The sequence below is a fragment of the Passer domesticus genome, chromosome 7 (assembly GCF_036417665.1).
Source record: "Passer domesticus isolate bPasDom1 chromosome 7, bPasDom1.hap1, whole genome shotgun sequence".
Lineage (NCBI taxonomy): Eukaryota > Metazoa > Chordata > Aves > Passeriformes > Passeridae > Passer > Passer domesticus.
Window position 1 is genome coordinate 58373590 of NC_087480.1, and position 22370 is coordinate 58395959.

General features: G+C 47.2%; 1 protein-coding gene across 1 annotated transcript in view; it reads right to left on the reverse strand.

Moving 5' to 3' along the window:
* PLPP3 (phospholipid phosphatase 3) overlaps positions 1-22370 on the reverse strand; it is a 44102-nt gene extending 21732 nt beyond the window's left edge. Inside the window, exon 1 of the mRNA XM_064428968.1 lies at positions 21543-22370. Coding sequence (XP_064285038.1) covers positions 21543-21681 — 139 coding nt within the window. The 5' untranslated portion in view covers positions 21682-22370. The remainder of the gene's footprint in view (positions 1-21542) is intronic.

Below are 22370 nucleotides of genomic sequence, written 5' to 3' on the forward strand. Positions count from 1 at the left end.
GAGCGGCGGCACGGGGTTGAACTCGGGGAGTAGACACATCACGGTTACGTGGCTCATTGTTACCCCTCCAGTTCCTCTTGCTAATGGCTTTCACATGACAGGCCTGTAAAACACATGTTCCCACAGACAATAAAATACATCTGAAAGCTACAACCGGCCCTAAAAACAAAAAAAACTTAAAAAAATACATTAAAAAAAAAAAAGAGACAATAGTGTTCCTATATATTCTGTGAACCCAGGAATAATAAAGATTTGTTTCTCCTTCATTCATTGAGCAGCATGGGGTAGTATTTCCGTGTTTCAATTATATGTACACTTGCCACAGCTATAATAAGAGTGTAAGTGACCTATATGGGACACATTTTCATAAAGCACACAGGCATAGTTTGGAAAATCCAATGGGTTTGTTTTCTCTCCTACAAACTTGTGGTTTAGTGGGATATTGCCAATCAAGTCTTGATATTTTTCCAGCTAAACACTAACCTCAGATTCCCTTTTTTTTTTCTTCCCTTCCCCTCCCTTTTTTTAACATGAGAAACATAAACACACTCCCTATAACTGAGTGAATATTACTCAGAAGACATAACATGCCTTCGATTTTGAGGGTTGGGTAAGAGGCTTCTCTTTCACTCAAGGAATGGAAGAACCCAGCCCATGGCAAATAATAAATTATGCTCAAGATGGCTCTTCTTCCACGAGGTTATTTCTTGGATTATTTCTTTCCCTTCTGTCCCTGGAGGGACCAGGTCACCTCCTGCATTTTTTATGCCAAGGGGGTTCTAGCATGGAGAAACCTGTAGTGGTGCCAAAAGGCTGGCAGAGCATGGGCTTTGCAGAAAAAAACACTACAGAGGGAAGTCTGGAAGAAGACAGAAAATTAAACACAGGGAGAGGTGTCTTTGCAATCCCTCAAACAAAACACCACAGAGACATTATTCACACTAGGAGATCTGCCCGAGGCAAAAGGATCCAGAAGTGGGGCTTACAGCCCACACACCTTGGAAATGGAAGGCAAGCAGAGTAGGGCTGCACTGTGAGGATGGAACATCTGTCCTCATCCCCTCTCCTGCCCCTGGCTGCCTCTCCGAGTCAGCATTCTAACAGGGAGTTCAGAGTGTGCACCCCTGGCTGCAGATCCACAGATTCAACAGCTGAACCCCATAAATGTGCTAAGTCTTCAACCTCCACCACTTCCCATCCCTACACACGGTACCAAACTATTGAGGATACAAGAGGTTCACTTCAGGAAACAGTGACTTGCACTGAAGTGAACGACAGATGTACAGGGCAGGCAGAAAAGTTACACTGATTTTGGGCATGTTCACTTTTCTCCAAAAATGGTACTGTCTGGTCATTCTGCCATGTGCAGACCAGCTGCAAAATCTTTAGGAATGCTGCAGAAGGGTCTAGCTCCTCCTTAATACCAGTATTTCCATGCTGAAAAATGACACAGAAGCCTGTGGACCATGTCCTAAAGCATGGACACACACTGGCACATCCAAAGGGAGCTGTGCAACCAGAGAAGGGCTGCTACCCCCATCTCATGGGAAACTAAAGCAAAAAACAAAGGGATTTGCTTCTTCCAATGCAATAAAGGCAAACAGTGCTGAAATTACCTTCTGACCTGTAACATCCTTCACAAAGCGAAGGAAAGTTTCTTTTCCTTGTACAATGGGGATTTTTTGCTTTAATAACAGAACAAGGAAATCCCAACCACAAGCTTTTATCCAGCTCTGCTGTAAGAGATCAAACATGGCTCCAAACCATAACAGAATTCTCTCAAGGACTGATCTTGCCCCATCCAAACAGGCTCAGCCCTGCTCCGAGTGGCACGGAGCAGGTGTGGACACTAAGGAATTGTGTGAGGCACTGCGGGATGCTGTGGGGCTGGACATTGAAAAATGATGTTGCTTTTGTTGGGAGGAAGTCCAAGTGACTTGGTGACCTCTAACTGCTGGTGTCCTGTGCTAAGGTATTTCAGAGCAGGGTTTGAATTTATTTGTCTTTCCATTTAATAAAGCCAATCGAGTTTGGAAGTCTAGCACCAAGGAAAAAATATTCCTTTCTTTGGTCAGCACCTTTATGAAGAGGCAGTTAATAGGCAATAATCCTGGGAAAGCTGGCAGCTTGAAAGCTAAAACCCCAGCACCAAGCCTAAACAAAACCCCCGTGTACTCTCTGATCAGCTTGAAATGTGCATAAAAATCAAAGGCAGGAGAAAAAAGGGCTCTGTGTTGGGTACAGCACTTTGAATCTCAGAGTCTCTGTAAAGTTAACACTTGTGCAGATTTAATAGAGGGAAAAAAAAGGCGGTAAGCTTTCACTGGCCACTCATCAAAAAGTGGAAGGAGTAGAAGGCAAGAGACATTTGTGCAGTGACCCACCCAGGCCACTCTCATCCTCTCAGCCCAGCCTTCACCTTTGCACCAAATTAAGCATCATCACCACCTTTTCCTTTTAAAATGTCTGGTTTTGATGGAGTTTAGGGTTTTTTTCCCCATTAAATCTTTGTTCTTTAAGCCTGCAGGTCAGTGGGCTGTTGCTGGCTATCTGAAAAAAGCAATGGTAATTTCTAACAAGTATTCCATGCTTTTGCCTGGCACTATCCAGGCCCTGGGTGTTCTTAGGGTTTCACTAGATCAGACATCTACCTAAATAAGTGAAATAGACCATTAATTAATTTGGCAGGGCTGAGTGGGATATCTAATTCCTTACTCAAGTCACACTGTAAATATTTGGGTACCTACAAGAGACAAGCTCTCTATTTGAAGTACTTAGTGGCTGATCTTGGGTACATACAAACCTTATTTGGTTTACAATATTTGTACATATTCAAAAATGCATATAAACTAGATTAGTCTACGGTGGGCTTTTATTGGGGCTTTAAAAGTTGGCTTCCCAAAACTTCAAGAAGAACTTCAGGACAGCCTTGGCAACTGATGCAAGAGCGAGCAACTCTCGGAGCCAACTTACACTGTACATGTATAAATATATATAAATATATAAATAAAAGTTAACAACCCAACAAACTGAAGTATTTCCACATTTCTGCCATATCAGGCATGTGCTGTCAATCAAAACAGAAGCTCTGCACCAGCACTGGGTGTATCTGAAGGAATGGCAGAAGCGTGGTCAGCTAAAAAAATAATCTCAAGGGACCAGATCTGCAGCCCAGTAGCAGCCAAAATAAGGATCCTACTGCAGACTGCATCAAGATATTAAATTCAGATTTTTAAAGGTCTTGAAAGCATCGGTGATGTGCCTCCATCCCTATGTTTTTTGACTGAATCTGGAGATTTGAGGACCACATATTCACTAGGAGAAGGAGACAACTGGGCTAACCATCAGCTCTGCTGTTTTACTACCTGCACAGTCTTAATTGTTCTTCACCTCAATTCCAGCAGTCCAGCAGACTGATCTGTGCATCTGCCTGTATTTTGGAAACACATCTAATATCTTTGTTTGCCAAACAGATTCCCATTCAGCTCGATTACAGTTCCACTACTCTCAGCTGACACATGGGGAGAGAAAATTCTCCACACAAACAAACCCTAGACTTTATGGTAAAACAGGTACCTGCTTTAGAGTACCAAAGAACCTATAAACAAGGATCAGTATATACTGCATTTCTCTGATTTGACCTGTTTGGAAAAGCTCTTGGGCACAATGGGTTGGTTTCCAGCAAAAATAAGAAAAGGAAAAAAAAGATTAAAAATTAGTTGATTTTCTACTTGCTGTAGGTTTGTTCATGTAACTCCCATGAACATTTGCCCCATCTACATTAATTTGTCTGGCATCCTTCCTATGAAGAGAGTGACATTTTTGTTGTCCATTTTCCTATTTTTAATTTTCAGCTAAATGGTAGGAACTTCAAAGCAAACCTCACCATTTTAGGTCCACCAGATGCTACACATTCCAAAAGACTTCTTAGTGGCAGATAAAGGCTCATTTTGACTTAGATGATATTTCCTGGGTTCTTGCTTTTTTGGGGTTTTTTTCTTTATTTTTAGTAAGAACTGGTTAATCAGGACCACTGGGCAAAACATCTTCTCATGACTGTTAGTGCAATAGCAAACAAGAAGAAAGCAAAAAATATTTATTTTCTAGATGGACAAACCTATAACATTGATGACCCCAGGCTGCAGAGGTATTTGAGAGATGCCTTTAAAAGGAACCAAAGGTGGTGTCAAAAGTGACAGAAGTCTCTTCCTGCTGCCCAAACCCATCCTTGGAAATGCTCAAGGACAGATTGGATGGGACTTTGAGCAACCTGGTCTAGTGGAAAGTGTCTCTGCCCATGAAAAAGACAAGCTTTAAGGTCCCTTCCAACCCAAATCATTCCACGATTCCATGATACTCATTCTTTGTGGTTAATCCCTGTGCAACCTGGAGCATATTTATTAACCCTGCCATCCTGGGAGAATATAATTATAAAAAGGTTCTTGGTCACAGATACTTTAAGCCAAATGCCAAATTATCCTCTTGCACTGCAAATTCCTCTGGATTTGAAACCAAGAGTAGAAATATTTCTTCATGTGGCTGGACCACAATGTGCCAGCCTCATGCTCCAAGAGCTCCAGATGAACAGGAATGCTGCCATTGTGCTTTTCTGGGAGAAAAAGTGCTTTTAGTGAGTAGCTGTCACCTATTTTCAAAGATAAGGACCACATACAGAGGAAGAAAGAGCAGGGAATTCTACAAAGAGCTGTTCTTCATGGGAGTTTGGCGTGAGCTGATGCATTAAAAAAACCTTTATATTAAAGTGCACATTTATTTTCAATACCTCAGAATGCATTAATAAGAACAAAAAGTCTTATCCAAGCCGCAATATGTAGGTCCTTAAAAAATTCTGCATTTGTGGGATAAAACAGATTTAAACCACACTGGCCAACCAGCAAATCTGGACAGGGTGAATATAAAACACGTTTCCACCAGAAATCCAAAGCCAGCTCCAGCTGAACATGATGGAAACAGCAAATTTGGAGAGGGTGAATATAAAGACGTTACCAACAGGAATCCAGAGCCAGCTCCAGCCAAACTTGATGGAAACAAAGCCATCATTTCCCAGTGTCTACAGCAAGGGATAAAATGCAACACCCATGAAAACCCCCAAGTGTCGACACTTTTTGAGGCACCTCTGCACATCCATGTGCTCTGGAAGTCGCACAGATATGACAAGCCTGACCCAGGATGACCCAGCTTGAAGAGAGGGGGAAAAATTTAAAAAAATAAAGATGTGCCTGTGAACTCTGCAATGGCAAAGGCCACCAGCTTGTGTGAAAAACACACTGTGGTGACTATGATGTTTCCAATTACAAATGGAATGAGCAGGGCTGGCTCTGCTGGACAGCAGGGTTTGGAACGAGCCTCTCACCACCATTCCTCTGGGCTCTGCCTTCGAGGAAGGGCTCAGGCCACTGCCCAGCCCCAGCACCACTCAACACCCCCTTTCTTTTGAGGGGAATCTAAGAGATTTCTGCCAAACCAAAGCAGTTGCTCCCCTTCGTCCTGGTCATCCCACTGGCTGGGTGAACACTAATATTCCCCCATGTAATCACAACTCTGTTCACCTCATATAGAACTACAGAATGATATAAAAGATTGTGTTTGAAGGAACCTTAGAAATCACCTAGCTGCAACTCATGCACAGGGATGTCACCCACTAGATCAGGTTGCTCAGGGCCCCATCCAATCAATTCATTGCCCTCTGCTCAAAAGGAAAATTTTGTGAGATGTAGGTGCTGGTTTAATCCATAAAACAGCAAGCAACAATTCTTATCTCAGCTTCTTGTCCCCAAACACCCCAAAACAGAAGCCCTGGCTCCTCCTCTTTGCACAGACACCCCAAACCATAACAAGAACAGGTAGAAATATAAAACCGTAGCCAGTGTAATGCAGCCAACAAAATTTTATTATTTTTAACTCAGTAAAGACACAAACCATATGAAGCAAAAATAAAGCCAGTTAACCTAGTCAACATTAGGTCTTTTACATAAAAATTCACCAAACTTTATCACTGAACTTCCTAAACATCCTCCTGATCACCATGGCCAGGCAGTGCCACTGTAATTAAACACGTTTTTGGGAGAAACTGCCCCTGTGCAGGAGGCAGCAGAGCCCCTGGCCATAGCCCTGAGCCTGCCACCAGTAGCTTTTTGACCCAGTTCTGTCAATGTACCTATTGTAAATGCAAAATCCTTCTTCGGATTTGAAGGAGCAGCCACCTGCACAAATAAGGCCGGGTTATAACTCTGTAACCCAATACAAGCACTGGAAGCTTAAAAAGTTTGTATTCCAAAAAGCACTTCTGACCTCTTCCTTAAAAGTTCACTAATCACTTTTAATTCATAATTTATTTCCTCTTAATATACTTGCTTTATGTAATGCTCCCCTTTCTCCACCCCCCTTCCTCTCCTCCTTTCTTTTTTCTGGAAGTTCCCCAGGAGAAAATGGTATTACACAACTCCCTTGATTAACTGGAAATGAAGCTTTTCCCCCTCGGTAGTCGCGATTTGGTAGAGTTTCCAGGACATAAAGCACGGCCCAGAGTGCTGAAAGGCAGAGAGACGTGGGTGGAAGTGATCCAAAGGCCCTTAAAGTGAAGGGGGTTGATCTTGGTGGTCCCCAGAGCAGAGCTCTGAAAGGCTTTACCTATTTATCAATGGGTTAAAAAAGATTAATATTACCATTCTTCTTATTCCTCTGTATTTTGACTGCACAGAGTGGCATCCTAATGTATAGCAGTACATGATATATCTGAGATTGTGCTGGTAATGTCAAAAAAATAAATAAAAGCTATGCTCCTAATTAAAACAACTTTGTATTACAGGGAAAGGAGACTTTGCAGGGGAAGGAGGAGGTATGACAACTGCTGCCTTGGCCATGCTGACACCCTGCCCACAGTTTTGATGGAAAGCAGCTGGGAATGGGGTATTTTGGAGGCAAGACATCACCTGCAGTGACAGATGACCCATGCTGCACACAAGGACGTACCTACCTGTCCTGGATGAGACCCTGTGAATTATTTGTGCCCCTGAAAGCCAAACAGAACTTTTTGGGACAGCATGGTTCCGGGCTGCACACCATCTCCGACTTCTGGGTGCTTTTATCCCTCTAAGAAACTGAGAATTCTGCAAATCCAGTGTAACACTGAAAACTACACCACCATGTTCTGCAAGCACAGGGCCAGGCAGGATGAGCACAGCCACCTCGTCACCCCAGCCCCTTTCCCATGCACCTGCCCATAACAGCTGCATTTTGCAGCCAGGTGACATCCCATAACCCTGTTTCTTTAAGGGACAGGATGAACTGGGCCACATCTGAATGGCACAGCCAAGGGCCAAGGCTCTATTCACACTGACTTGAGGGACACAACATGTACCATGCCTTTTAAAACCAAAAATGGACAACTCCCAATTTCCATTTCCAGCCTCCTGCAACAATGCTGTGCCCTGCTGTCAAGGAACGTGTGAATAAATTGAGGAAAGAAGGTTAAAGAAGCCCAAGGGAATAGGAGTCCCTTTTTCTTTATTGCAGTTAATTTTGACAAAGGCTCTTCTGTTTCCTCTCCTCCCCCCCTTTTTTTTTTATTTGGAAGGGCTTCGTGCCAAGCTGCATTATTCCTCTTCACCATGGTACTGCCATGAAACCCGCCTGGTATGTTTGCCTGAAAATCGCAGGTTTTCATGGAAATTGTTTTTATCTCAACAACTACTCTCTTTGTCACCTCATACATGAAAAGAGGAGGAGAAGGGCTCAGGCTCAAATCCCATCCCAGCAACAAAACATCCATGAAAAAGCACTACGACCTTCCAAAGCCAGCCCCATGAAAACCTGCCCTCCCAACAGGGCAGAAACCCTCCAAAAACCTTTTTTATCACCTCACTCAGAACACCAGTGCAACTGCAAACCCATGAGAGATGCTGTGCACAGCCTCAGTGTGAAACAACGGGGCTTGGGAACAAAAAGCATCCCATTGGTGGGATTGTTTTGAAGTATTTTTTAAGTGGAAATAGTTTCTTTTCTTGCAGCCCATCGTGGCAACCAGAGCCCTCTGGCTCCTGTCAGCAAGGCAGGAGCTCCTCAGGGGTGTCCTCTTTTTCCAGCCTATTTACTGCTCTGTTGAGAAAGGAGCCTATAGATGCTCCAGTTCTCAGATTTGGGACTTTGGAGGGACTGGGTTATTCAACAAACCAGCCCTTTCTAAACACTGTCAAAGGAGTGATTTGATGCCTTTCAGTGCTTACCATACAAAACGCTGAAAGACCAGCGGGCTTCAAAAGCCGCAGGAGCGGAGCTGGAGTTTGGCAGGAGTTCATTAGCTGCCTGTGTCCTTCTGTGTGTGGCTTGTAATTACATGCAGACCTTGTGCCAAATCCTCATCTACTGAGGGGTACCAATTAACGTGCTGCTGGATGATTCACAGGTAGCTAATGCTGAGATTTATACACCCGGCGTGCCAAATAGCCCATGCTTTTTTATTATTAATATTATTATTGTTATTACTTTAAGCTGGCCTTTTTCCCCCTCTTCCCAAGTTATCATATAAAAACAAGGCTTTGGCAGTAAATTTGGGATTGTCCAGCCTGTTCCCAGGGCCACACACTGGTGGGCCTGATCCTGCTGACACTGTGTACCACATCTGCAGGGAAATGCACATCTCTTGGAGCATGGGACAAGGGCTTGCAAGTTAAACCACCTACAGTGTTTTTCCCTTTGTAACAAGCAGAGTTTTTCTGCTCCAAGGAGAAAAATTATAAAATTGAGGCATCCTTTGTACTCTATACTTGTCTTTCCTGCTGCTTGCACCCTCTTACTCCTACAGGTAGCAAAATAATAACAGCAGAAGCTTCAAGAGCAGCTGGGAGAGCTGAGGAAGCAGGTAACTGAAAGTGATAATTTACTTTTTGATGGGGAAATGTACACAAAACTGCATCTCCTGTAGGAAAACATAACAGTTGTTAGTTTCTCTGACAAAAGATTAAAAAAAAAACCCACAACAAAAAAGAGCTTTTCTCCTCTTTACTTGAAATCTGCATCCCTTTGCCTCTCTTTCTGGAGATCTGCATCCCTTTGCAGCCAGCTGGCTCCCCATGCAGCCTTTGGCAATTAAAACCTTGGGAAGTCAAACACAACAGCATAGAAGTGAGCCTTTTGTTTTCCTGTTTTGTCATTCCTATCTTGTGTTTGATCCCAAGATTTCTCAGGCTAGAGGGAAACTGTGGGCCCAGTGGAGCATCTTGGCACTGGCTGGGCACAGGTCTCCAAGCTTGCTGGTTTGCCACTGCTGATGGTTTTCCCATGGGGAGCACAGCCTCATCTCCTTCTGCTTGACTTTCTCTTCTCCAAAAAACACTGCTCCTCAGCCCTGGGGGATAACAATTCCAGGAGGGCTGCAAGTACAACCCAACGCTCGCACCGCTTTATCCTTCTCTAATAAACCTTTCACTGCATTTGACACGATACAGGTCTTGTCCAGCCACGAAAGCTTTCCTGCTTATCAGGAGAATTTTTAATCAACCAGCAGGGAAAACATGGCCTGACATTTTATTGCTTCCTTGTGCTTTGCTTTTAGATGTTTCGGTTTCTTCTCTTGCTAATCTCTTTAGCCAGGGATCAGTGGAAAGCCTCAAGTTTTCCATGCCCAGCAGCTTCCCCTGGATCATTTGGAGTCAGGGCAGGGAGAGGAGCGTGGGGACAGTGGGGGGTTTATGGTGGGATGGAGAAGAAGGCACCAAGCTCTCAATTCACTGCAGGTTCTGGAACAGGGTTTTGTCCTGGCCACAATTACAAAACAACAAACAACGTCTGTGGGGAAGGGTCATAAGAAGTTCAGCTTTCCTCTATTAAAACCATCTGGTGCCTATAAAAAACCCCAACTGGTTGGTTGGGATGGTTGGTAGCACCTCCTCCCTGCTCGGCTCTTCCTGGCACCTCAGGGGAACGTGGTGGCACCAGAGGTGTCACAGTGAGGGACAGGGCTGCCATGGGACTGGCAGACACCCCCTCCACTTTGCATCCCTCCTGCTGCAAAGAAGGTGCCCCAGCATCCACCTCATTTCACTTCTTATCTGAGCCAGAACTTCTTTACGAGGTGCCTGTCCCCTCAGGAACGCCAGCTCCTGCCAGAGTGCCCTCAGCGAGCCCCTGAGAGGGCTGAGCTTTCTGAGCAAAATAAAACATCCCTGTGAGGCCTGCGTGGGACCCTGCAAAGGGTTTCTCCAGGTCACAGTCACCAAAGGGTCCCCCTCCAGCATCAACAGCGAGAGGCACCACCAAACCTGCAGGGGATGGGAACCTTTATTAAAAAAACCAACAACAACAACAAAAAAACCTAAACCTCTCCTTTGTTTCCAACAGAAATAAAAGAAAGGGAGGTGAAAAAAAAAAAAAGTAAAAGAAAGGAGAGGAGAGCCTAGAGCCAGTTCCCCAGCCTGTAACACAAAACCAGGCTGTGCTGGGAAACCTTACACCACGCGGCATCCAGCTCATGTACTCCTGCTCCGCTCGCCGCCTCCCGGATGCTTCCCCAAGCCCAAACTGCCCTTGAGAGAAGCCAAGCCTCAGGCTCTGCTGAAAAGCCTCTTTGTTTGGATTCCCTTTCCAAATCAGCGTATCCTGAGATTGAACTCCCTTCCACCCCTCTGCAGGGCTTTTTCATGTTGGGATGCCTTTGGCAGCAGCCAGATCTGCCAGCAGGTTTGCGGTCCCGTAATAGCGCGCAGCCCGCCGAGCCGGGCACCCTCAGCACCAGGAACTTTCTCCACCATGAAGGAGAGAAAGGCAGGGAGCAAGAAAGTACTGCAGAATTACTTCAAAAGATCCCTTTAATCATGGATTGTGAACAGAGGAGCTGAGTTCTCCTTAATTAAACAATAGCTTTAATCAGCCTTCAATAGCTGGCATTACTCAGAGGGTGGTGAGGCCTTGGCTCAGGTTGCCCAGGGAAGCTGTGGCTGCCCCATCCCTGGAAGTGTTCAAGGCCAAGTTGGAAAAGGCTTGGAGCAACCTGGGATAGTGGAAGGTGCCCCTGCCCATGGCAGGGGGTTGGAACAAGATGAATTTTAAGTTCCCTTTCCCATCCAAACCATTCCATTGCATGACATTGAGGCATACCAGTGAGCTGACCATTCTGTCTTTCTTAAACTGGTGTAACTGAAAGGAAAGCAGACAGGGCATCAAAGACACCCAGGCACAAGATCTAGGCCATGCACACATCAACAAGAGGGTCTGACTCCAAGTACTGGTGTGAGCTTTCATGGTACCCCAAGGCCATCACTCACTGAGGCCTTCAAGACAGGCCTCGTGTCCATCACTCACTGTGCACAGAAAAAAAATATTCACTGTACACAGAAATAAAATGCATTTTCTTGCACTGCAAGCTCAGGGCACAACTTTGCTACATTCACACAGACAGGCAACAGGGGTCTCCTATGTCCGCTGGGACTTGGAAATGCCCCAAATTCCCGTGTTCCCACAAAAGGTAGGGATATGGTGATCCCAGAGCAGGATGTCTGCTCCAGCACTGACCCAGCTGAGACCACAAACAGCACCAAGGTGGTAATTTCACCCCTCAGAGAGAACACAGCAGATCTTGCAGCAAGGAAGTGTTAATGAGAGTATCAGCCTGACACTTCACCCTGACACTAAAGGGAAAACCTCTCTTCCCCAAAACCAGCCTCAGTCCCAAGACTTAAAGCAACTTCATGGGGGAATAAGATGTTTTTCACTTCCAGGCAGCTTTAATTTTCCTCAGTGCTACATCTTCCCCTGTGAAAGCAAAACCCTGAGATTTAAGCAGGTGGATTTTCAGGCTGTGGACCCAATACCCACTTGTGGCAGAAAGCTTCAGCTACAGCAAAAGCAAAGTACCTGTTGTTATATCCACAATCCTGGTGTATCCCAAACACTATCCCACTTGTCTGGCAATTTCAAACATGCTGCATGCCTAGATTCTGCAGTGGCTCTGAGACTTTTACACACTGGAAAACTTTGTGCCCATGGTGATTTATCAAAACAGGCTTACTCCAAAATGCTATCTGGCTTTCCATGGGTTTTGCATTTGACAAAGATTCGTACCAGCTCAGTAAGAAAAAGAAATGCCACAAAACTTCTCCTTTAAGGAAAAAAAAAACCAAACCACCCAACCCTCACAGCCCAATGCTTTAGAAATGCTTCCACATGCTAATCAGCCTCCTATTCAGTTCCAGACTGAATAGGACTCCAACAATGACAAAGAAATACGCTGAACCTATCCCACATTTCATCCCCTTCACTCAAAATGTTGCTGTTACCTTGGTTTTCGGCCGCTTTGTGGGAGCTGCAGCAGAATGACAGCTGCATGCTAAAGCTGCAGGGATGGTCAAGAAACCAGGAGGGCTGGATGAAAAAATATGTGGCCCAGATTATGTGGGAAAAAAAAATGGGCTTATCTGAGGGGATAGTAACTGATGCTGCAAATTTTTATTAGTTAATAAGAAGAAAAATAAAAGACAAAAAAGCCCCTGAGTCCTCTATGAAAAGCACAGCCTCTTGTGGTCAGGCAGCAAAGGGACTTTCTCTCAGCGTGGCAAGTATGGGTAGGATAAAAGCCCCTCCAAGCCTTCCCTTTGAGAATCATCCATTTTTGTAATGTATTATCAACTGGCAGATGCCTTAGTGCAGCTCTTCCTCCACATCCTTAACCTGAAAAGAACTCCAGCTCTTATTCTGGGAAAGGACAAGCCAGCTCCTGCTGCAGTGGGTGAATCCAAGGTTATTTCCCTTTTCTGCAGAGCAGGGAAGCACCAGGACAGAGGCACCTGGGTAAGTTTTCATAGGAATTCAGGTGGGAAGCTCCAGGACAGGTGCACACATGTCCTAGGGACAAACTTCAGCCCAAGCCCTGGCAGTCACAGACTCCTCCACAGTCGCCGAGGATCTGATTTCAAGATACTTTGGGAGGCCTGGCAGAAGCACTGAAATTTGCAGCTCCAACGGGGAGTTCAGGAAAGAATCAGAGGTGCCTCAGCAGCTCTGAAAGCCCCACTGGGCACCTGGATGCCTCTGTACTGGAAACACTGCCTTCAAAGCATGCCCTCACTGGGCTCCAGCGCCTGCCCACGCGCCGAGGTGATGCTGCTCCTTCTGCTCCTGTCTCCCCAGATTAGAAACTCCCAGAGGCACAAACCTCCCGTGACGTGCCCGGGCAGGACCAAGGGCAGCACAGCCTGGCACAGGGATCCTCGGCCCAGCACTTGGGTTCAGGGAGAAGCAGCTCCCCAAAAAACCAAGGGCCATCTGATCATTGATCAAAGAGCTGCTCCAGAAACCTGGTAACACCAAACTGATTCACAGCTATCAACTTCAAAGGAGTTTTGCTGCCTGCCATCAGCTCGCCAGCCATCCAAAATTACTCCCTGAGCATCACTCAGAACACAAATGCACCCAGTGGTTACTGACCAGACCTGCTTATCAGCATTTCACCACACTGTTTGCAACTTTCCCTTTGGAAACTAGCACTTTAAAGGGTGATGGGCCTTGCAGAAAAGCCTTGGAAGCCCTCAAAATGCTTGGGATGTGGGACTGGTTGCCACGGCTGCTGTGCTGCTACAAAGACCAGAGCAAAGAGCTCGCTGTCAGCTGGCTGGGAACGATAACCAGGGCTGGACTGGCTGCTCCCTCCAGGCTTGAAGGAAAGCTCATCACACCATCCCCCCAGAAAAGTCATAAATAACCTGCTGAGTGTCAAGGAGACAGGAAGCCCAGACCCCATATGGCACATTGGCTTTCAAACTCAGTGGCTGGACACTTGGAGGATGTGATGAAGTCTCAGCTTCATACTAATGCCACAATTAACAGAAATGTAATTAATATCTGTATGCAGAGCCTGCATGCATGGTCAGGCAACAGGTAACTGCTGGCTGGTCAAAAATGGCAGTAATTCTTTATGATGTTACAGGTGAAAGCAGCTAATTTCTTCTTTTGTGCAGCACCAGACTGACACTTTTGGGAGGCAGAAGCTCTCTAAAAGTCTATCATTTCTTTCAGGAGGGATGGCTGCCCAAAACATCTCACCAGTGTCTTTCACTTCTTCTCTTTAAAGCCGTGGAAGGAAGAACCACACTGTTCTCAGCTCCAGCAGCCAGCTAAGATGATGAGGCTCCAAGAGGTGCAGTCTGACACCTGCAAGCTCCTGAAGCAGTGAGGGACAGCTCAGTCCCACAGCCACCTTTGGTATTCAGGGCAAGCTGTGGGTGAACCCAGCAATGCCAACTGCTCCAGCCTCAATCTGCTGTGTTTTCCAAGCCTCACAGGCTATGCCCACTGGTGTGTTTTACCAGAAAACCTGGAGGCACCTCCCAAGCTCCTCAGTGCTATGACCAACACACTTCCACATGTTTCTGGGCAAGGGATGCAGAATTATGGGAAAGCAGTAGAGGATTATGAGCACTCTCCATTGACTCAGTGTCACCACCAGTGTCAGAGCAGCTGCAGCTCCATCCGGGCTCTGGCTGGCAGCCCCAGCCTGGCCCTGAAGGAGGGCACCATGTGCTCAGAGAAGACAAGGTCGTGCACGGATGCAGTCCTGTTCCAGGGCTGGAACAGAACACACAGCACAAAGAGCACAGGCATTTTCAGCACATCACAAGCCCTGGAGTTAAATTACATGTTCTGCTTGTAACTTGACTTGATGCAGAGTCTGTTTTCAACCCTCTGTCTCCAAAACATCCAGCACATGTGAAAAACAAGCCCACTTACGTGACTGACTCCAAAGGATGGAGTTCCATAGGAATTTCTGGTACTTCCAAACCTGCCACGACAAAGCTGATTTCCAAACTCATTCATGCATTCTCTTGGTAACAAACTTATGCTGAAGGCTTGCTTTCAAGGTGTTTACATGAAAATCCAAATGAAGACACCTCAAATTCCCTGGTTTTCGTGGCATTCTGATTCCTCAGGTCGAACTGGAGGAGCAGCTTCTGCTGATCACGATCCCACTGCTGCAACTGAGCCCTTGCATGCAGCTAAGTGGCAAGAAGGGATTCTCCAATTTCCCAACAGCTGCTCCAACACATCCCTGGCCACAGGCACCCGATTCACACGAAGGAACTTTCCACCTGCTCTAAAATTGTGGAGCAGGTAGTGCCCCTCCAACGTGGATGTCATGAGAGACTGAAACGGAGATGGGGTGACTTTGAAAGGGATGTAAAAGCCCTCCTGGGAAAGGGGGCCACTGATCCATGAGGAAATGTGACATACAGGCATCCTTCTCCCAGCTTTTTGCAAAACCCACCCAGCTGAGGTATCTGGAAGGCTGGCCACAGGCTGGGCCTCCAGACACACTGGCAAGGGAGGAAGCACAGAAGTGCGTTCAGAAAAGTGACTTCAGACTTTTATAATTACAGGATAAGCGCTGGATTACTTTAATTCACCTCCTTCATTGAGGTTTTATCATTCTCATTTCTGAGCCTTTTTGTTTGTTTGAAATATGAAACCTGATCTATCGGAAGACCTGAACAAGGCCCTAAGACACAACAAAAAGGAAGAAAATGTAAAAAAAAAAAAAAACAACAAAAAAACCCCCCACATATATATGTATATATATATATGATAGCATTCACACAAAACCCCAGCTGGCAGGGGGGAAAGCCACATCCTGGGAGGGGGTTTCCCCGCTTCTTTCCCCCGCTGGGACACAGCCCCTTGGGATGCCAGGGAAGCTGCTGTTCCCAGCTCTGGCTGTGTGAATGCTGGGATAGGAGGGTTTGAAGGCTGCTGCCTTTCCCCACGCTGCCTTCAACAGGCAGGCCCTTGTTCCAGGCACAGGCAGGCCGGGAGACCACAACGGTCCCTTCTGGATTACTATGGATGAAGTGGGAGCATTGTATGAAGGGAATGGGGAGGAGATGGAGCCTGCTCCGCCAGAGCAGAGCTGGGCCTTTGCCTCCCCCTCTTTGAAGGATTTCAGGCAGAGATGGGGCCACACAAACACCCTGCCTATCTCAGATGCTGAAGAGGGGGCCTGGTTTGCCAGAGGTTCCCCAGCTGTGGTATGCAAACCATTTTTGGGTGGTACACAGAGCACATGCATCTGGAGAAGACACCACCACAGCCTGTATCCAGACAAACAGAGTCAGACCAAAGCAGCCCAGGAAAGGCATGCATATTAAATTGAGATTTAAAGGGTATAAAAATAATCCGTTTGATCTGGGAGTGATGTTTATATTATTTTCTGTGCTCACTACAAACAGACAATTAAAAAAATGTCATCTGCTGTAATTGTGATTCCCATCTCCTGCCTGTCTCAGCAGCAGGTACACAGGATTCAAAGCACTCCTGGCCATGAAGCAGTTGCATGTAATTCTGCTTTTCCTGGAGACACATCTTCAGGCTGGCCAAGTTCCACCAACTCAGGAAAGCCAACAGATTTATACCCCTGAGGACTCAGTCTGCCATAGGTACAGCATTTCCTTGTTCTGCAATTAACACCTCAAGTATAATTGTCACTAATAATCTCTTTTTGATAGGTTGGTTGTCTTTTATTTTTGTTTATTTGTTTTCACAAAGCAAATGCAGAAAAAATGGATTTCAAACACCTCCAAAATATTTCTCTCGCCTTTACTTCCAGTCATCTTTGGCTCCTTTGGTCTTTCAAGGGAGGCACAACAGATGGGTATCACACTTTAGGTGCTGACTGTTGCTTCAATAAGAAGCTTTTCCAGGCTCAAAAAAAACCAAACCTCCTTAACTCCCAAGTTCTGTCAGAGTCCAACTGCACAACAACCTCATGCCAAGGTGCCACTTCTGCCAACCTGCCTTTGCCAGAGCACCTCCAGAGCAGCCACCTCTGGCCAGGAGCTCGCTGCCACCAGGAGATCCTACAGGTTGTGGAGAGATACATAAACATTAACGACCAAACCCCACCTAGGGATGCTCAAAACACGATGACAACTCTCCACCCACACAGCTTCTCCCGTGCGGTGTGGGCTCGGTCCTCCCCGACACGGAGGAGACACAGTGTGGAGAAGGCATCACCGAGGGGCTGGGACTGTCCAGCTGGTTTGGTACAGTCAGGTCTTGCTGTCCCTTGCTGGAAACAAGAAATGGTTGGCTCAGTGTCTTCTTCAGGTGCACAGAAAGATGTGACCATGTGACAAGTGAGTGCTGTGCAGCGGGGCAGTCCTAAAAATAAAAACAACAGCCCCAACCCAAACAAAGTGAAGTTGCTTAGCTCATCACATCCAGCTTTACACCATCCAAATAACTCTAACCTCACCCCTCATCTCCAATTCCTCCCACTCCTTACACTGAGATGACAATCCCAGGCCTGTTTGCACCAATTTTTGTGATGAAGCGACAGGGCCCCTGGCAGAGCTCAAATCCTTTTTGCTTCTGAGAGCTGAAGGACTACACAATTTTCCACACAGAAGAGGGAAGTCAAGAGTAATCTAAACTGTTAGCCCAAATTATAAGATTATATACCCACTTACATAAACATGTCAAGGTCCAGCTAACATAAATATTTACTTTCAAAGTTCATTTTAGCATCAAGCTCGCTACAGGAGATGCCAAATTTGTGAGAAAGCTGAAGAGATATTAAGGTTGTAAGAGGTCTATCCATCTGTTGCTTCAAAAAACCTTCCCAAGGCTGTAAAACTTGTGTTGCACAGATTAACTGGGATTGACAGAAGAGAGAAAATTAAATTAGAGGCAGAAAAGAAGAAGGGCAGTAAATTATGTGCAGTTTACATCCCACCAGCCTGAAACATATGCTCCCATAAAGCCAATTTCCACAAGCCTCAGAAGCAGGTATGCCAGATGAAATCCTTCTATTTTATGGCACAAGCAGGACTTTTTGGAAGCTGTTTTACCTGCACAAGCTGCACAAATACAAGCTACTGAAGACCCTCATCTGCCCTATCACCCTTGCTGACACAGCCTTCCCCTCTTCCGAGATTAAACGCTTGACTTAGCACCCGTCAGCAGAGCACAGGTGGCTGCTCAGAGCTTGCTGAACACCAGGAGCCCCTGCCAAGGGAAAACAGCAGGTCTGAGAGGAGTAAATTTAACCCTAGATGCTACATCTGTGGAGCCAGGCTCTGAAACATCGCATCTGAAGGGTCAGGGCAGGAGGCTTTTCCCCACCTGGCCACGTCTCCATCAGGAGGTTTGGTGGCTGTTGCAGGATAGCAAAACCCTACGCTACCAGGGAGAGTTGTCCCCTGAAATCTGCCCCAGCCACGGTCACCCCAGTTCCCCAAATAACAACTCCAAGCTCCAGGTAGGAGGTGCAGGAAACTCCTGGCAGAGGGATGGGCGGCGGATGATCAGATGAACGTGGAGTGAGGTCCACCCATCACGCCTCTTGTTTTGCTGCTCAGAGAGTTCCCCACTGCTCTACAAAGTAAGGACACCAACCAGCTCAGCAGCAGGAACGTCAGACCTGCCCAGACCCCCTCCATCACATTTTCAGATGTTTTGCAGTGAGCAGGAGACTGGGACAGGGCAGCGGGGACTCTTCCACACCACCAAGCTCGCCTGTGGCCCTAACAATTTCAGGAAGCATCTTCCAATCCTCTAAATGGAGCCCTCCCAAGAGGAGGAAGCAGATGGAGAAAGTTATTTTCCCCCCTTGCATGACCTGCTTTAATAAATGCACACTCAGTTCTTTTCTGCCTTTTTTTATGGAGTTAAGCATGGGCACGGAATTTCTGGGAAGTTCACAGTGTCGGCGATCAAACCTCTTGTTCATGCAAGAGCCCAGGGATTTATGAGTGCCAAGTGCACTCATTAGAGGAGTGGGCTGGTCATTCAGGAACATCCAGCTCCCTGCCAACCCAACTCAAGTTGGAAATGCAGGAAAAATAGAGGGTTTGGTGCAGTGGATCTTCATCCAACTCGCTCCACCAGCCATTGGCTCCATGACCCTGCTCCCCAAGAAAAAAAAGATACAAATCTTCCTCTTATGCATTTGCTATCAAGATAACCATTGTACTGCTTAAGGATGAAAGACAAAAGTGGATCTTTCTAACTACTCTCACTAAATTAAAGCTGAAGGAAGATCCTGATAGCTTGGCTTTACTAATTCAGACTTTCTTAGATGTTTATGGTAATTGTCTTCTGGGTAATTTGTTTAAATTTGTGTGTAAACAAAGGGTTTGTACACATCTACAGCCTCACACAGAGTGTGTCATTTCTGAAAAACATTCCAGCCATAGTTCCCTCTTTTCATTTTCCCCTCAGAGAAAACCAATTCAAGGCTGAATTATGGCATTACCTGCAGCAGGAGCCAGCACAGCGTCACAGGCTTCTGCAAATCAAATGGCCAGTTTTAATATTTCCTAAAGTGGTCCTCAAATGAGAAAAAGCCTTCTGTTTCCCTGCTTCTCTGAATGTCTTTGGGCAGCTGCTCAAGAGGCGTAACTCAGTTTGACTGCACTGGAGGCCACTGGCCATGTGCCCACATGCACCAGCATTAGATCTCTGCTGGTCCCTCCACCTCAGAAGAAGTCATTTCACCCAATTCTGCTCCCTGTTATCTCACATGAGACTTTTTTTCCCCCACTGTATATGTAAATATCCATCACCTTGTACCTGTCTACCTCTCTGTCACAGGAAGGATTCAGCTAGGGCACCTTTTTTCCACTTTACAAGTGTTTTTTTGGGGGATTTTTTAAACAAGAAAATAGGAATCAAGTACTTGCAAACTATAAGCTCATAGTCTTCCCTAGCAAAAGGCAGAAGGAAGAGCAAGCCAAGCCTCGCATGAGTGGGGCAGCTTTGACAGCAACTCATGCTCAGTCATCCACTGACAGGTCCAATATTCCTGGTCCTGGTCCGGGTGTATTTTCAAAGCCCATCCCCAAACATACATCATGAGTTATCCATCCCCCAACACACATCATGGGCTCTCCATCCCATAATCATCTCCCTCACCATGTCCCACCCATGCCCTTCACCTGACAGTGATCAGTCAGATCTAAACTTTCTGCTGCATTCATGCTCTTGCATTTAAATGCTCCTCACCCTAAGAAAACCCAACAACAAAACAACAACGAAGAACCCCAACAAAAACCCCAAAACAAGCCAACTCTGGTGTTTATTTCCTGATTTCCACCTGTAGCAACCTGAAACAAAGCAACAATCACAGTTTTGCCGTATCACATTATTCCCTGCTAACAATACTTTCCAGTGATGCTTGATAAGTCCTGTTTATCCAAACTAGCACAAGTAGAATAACACATGTCAACCAACTGCTTTTTCATTTAGGACCCTTTGCCCAGAGAAGGGGAAGCAAAACCCTTTCCCCATTCAAATAGCACCTACTCATGCCAGGAACGCCTCAAGTTAAGAAAACTTGGGTAAATAAAAGTTTAAAAGTTCTGACTCCTAGGAGCTGTTTTACTAGGAATTCAACTTTCTGCTTAAATAAGTAAGTCCAGCTAGTTATGCTCCTACTTATATTAGTTTCATATATGGGATACCAAGTATTTTTATTTTTTCCAGATCCGAGAAGATGAAGCTTTCTGCACTGGCCCCTATTCTTGTGGGAATATAAAGAGAAAACCATGCCTCCCCTCCTAATGTATTAGTGCCCCCTAATATACACCAGATGATCAATAAACTGCATAAAAATTAAATCAAACTGACAGTCTTTAAAAAATGGTCTCTAAGCAGAAACAATTGTTTTAAAGACTGTGGTGTCTGGAGTATTAAACTCACGTGCTGTTGTGTTATTAATCTCTTTGTTGGAAGCCGGTTGATTTCCCCTGCCTGTGTCTGTCAATTAAATATTCAGCATCGCAGCCACAATGGAAGGGTTGATGTTTTGGAATGCAAAAAGTTTTTTTGAGACGCGCTGTTGACAGTTCCCTTCCATGCCACAGCATCTCCCAAAACCCATCGCAACTCCCAAAAACCGAGCAGCCAGGCAAACCCAAACCTCTGCCAGGGGCTGCGAGAGCGCTCCGACATGAGTTTAGCGAGGTGGGAGAAAGAGAGGAGCGCTGGTGAAGCCGCCAGCAGAGCGACACGGCAACCAGAGCGCCAAGAGTTGCTGTTTTCCATTATTAACCAAAACACGAGCCGGGCTGAGCGTAGAGCGCTGCCTCCACCTGGAGCTGGCCCCGGCGCCGCCGAGGCAGCGCCGGGAGCGGGGCCCGTGCCGGGGGCAGACCCGGGGCGCATCCCCGAGCCCACAGTGCCCCCTGCGCACCGCCCGGGCCGCTCCCCACGGCCGGCAGCGGGGCCGCGGGGCCAGCGAGGCACGAACGACAGCGAATCGCCCACAATGAGGGCATCGGGGTGCGGGGCTGCCGTGCCCGGCTGCCCCCGCGGGGACCCCCGGCCGCCCCCCGCGCTCCCCAGCCCGGCGCGGCCGCTCCCCGGCTCCCCCGCTCGCCGCCCGGCCCGGCTCTCCCGGCGGCCCCGCTCCGCTTTTGTTTGGGAAGCGGCGCGGCCGAGCTCTGCCTGCACGCCGCCGAACTTTCCCAAAAGTTTTTCCCGGGGAGCGGAGGGGGTGCGGGAGCGGGGAGAGGGGGCGCGGAGCCCGCGGTGCTCACCCATGACGAGGCAGAGGCAGTCGAGGCAGATGAGCAGGGCTTTCTTGCTGCTGCTCTTGGCCGGGTTGTTGTTGAGCGCCGGGCTGCCCCCATTCTTGCTCTCCGGCGGGATCGCCTTGTCGTACTTGTAGCTCTGCATTATCGGGGGCGAGCGCCCGGGACGAGCCGTGCCGAGCCGAGCCGGGCCGCGCCGGGCCGCAGGGAGCCGCTCGGAGCCGAGCCGAGCCGAGCCGAGCCGCGCCGCCGCCGGGCTCGCACGCCGTGCGCCGGGGAGGTGCTGCCCGCGCCGCCGGAGCCGCTCCCGGCCTCTCCGGTGGGGCACGGGAGGCGAGAGAGGCAGGCGGGTCTTCCCAAGGAGAGAGGAGGGAAAAAAAAAAATCAAAGTAGCAAAAACAAAAACCAAAACAAGCCCCAAAAAAAAAAAAAGCCCCAGTCACCAGGAAAGCAGCGAAGGGGCAGCGAGTGAGAAGTTTGCGGGTTGTCCCAAAGGCGGTGGAAAAGTCCTGGAGGAAAGCCGGGGGGAAGGATTAAAAAAATAAAAAGCGTGTATATATATATATATAATATATATGTGTGTGTGTGTGTGTGTTTCTATGTGTGTATGAAGGTCTCAGTCCGGGAGAAGGTGCGGGGCGATGCTGCCCCGGGGGCAGGTGGGCTCCGCGCTGGGCTCCGCTGCGCTGCGCTGGGGGCTCCCGCCGCGCCCGCCCCGGCCGCTCTGGGAGCCACCGGCTCGGTTCTGCACTTTTATTTCGCGAGGCGCTTTCCACCCCTCAGGAAAAAAAAAAAAATGGAGAAGAAGAAGAGGGGGAAGAAAAAAAAAAAATC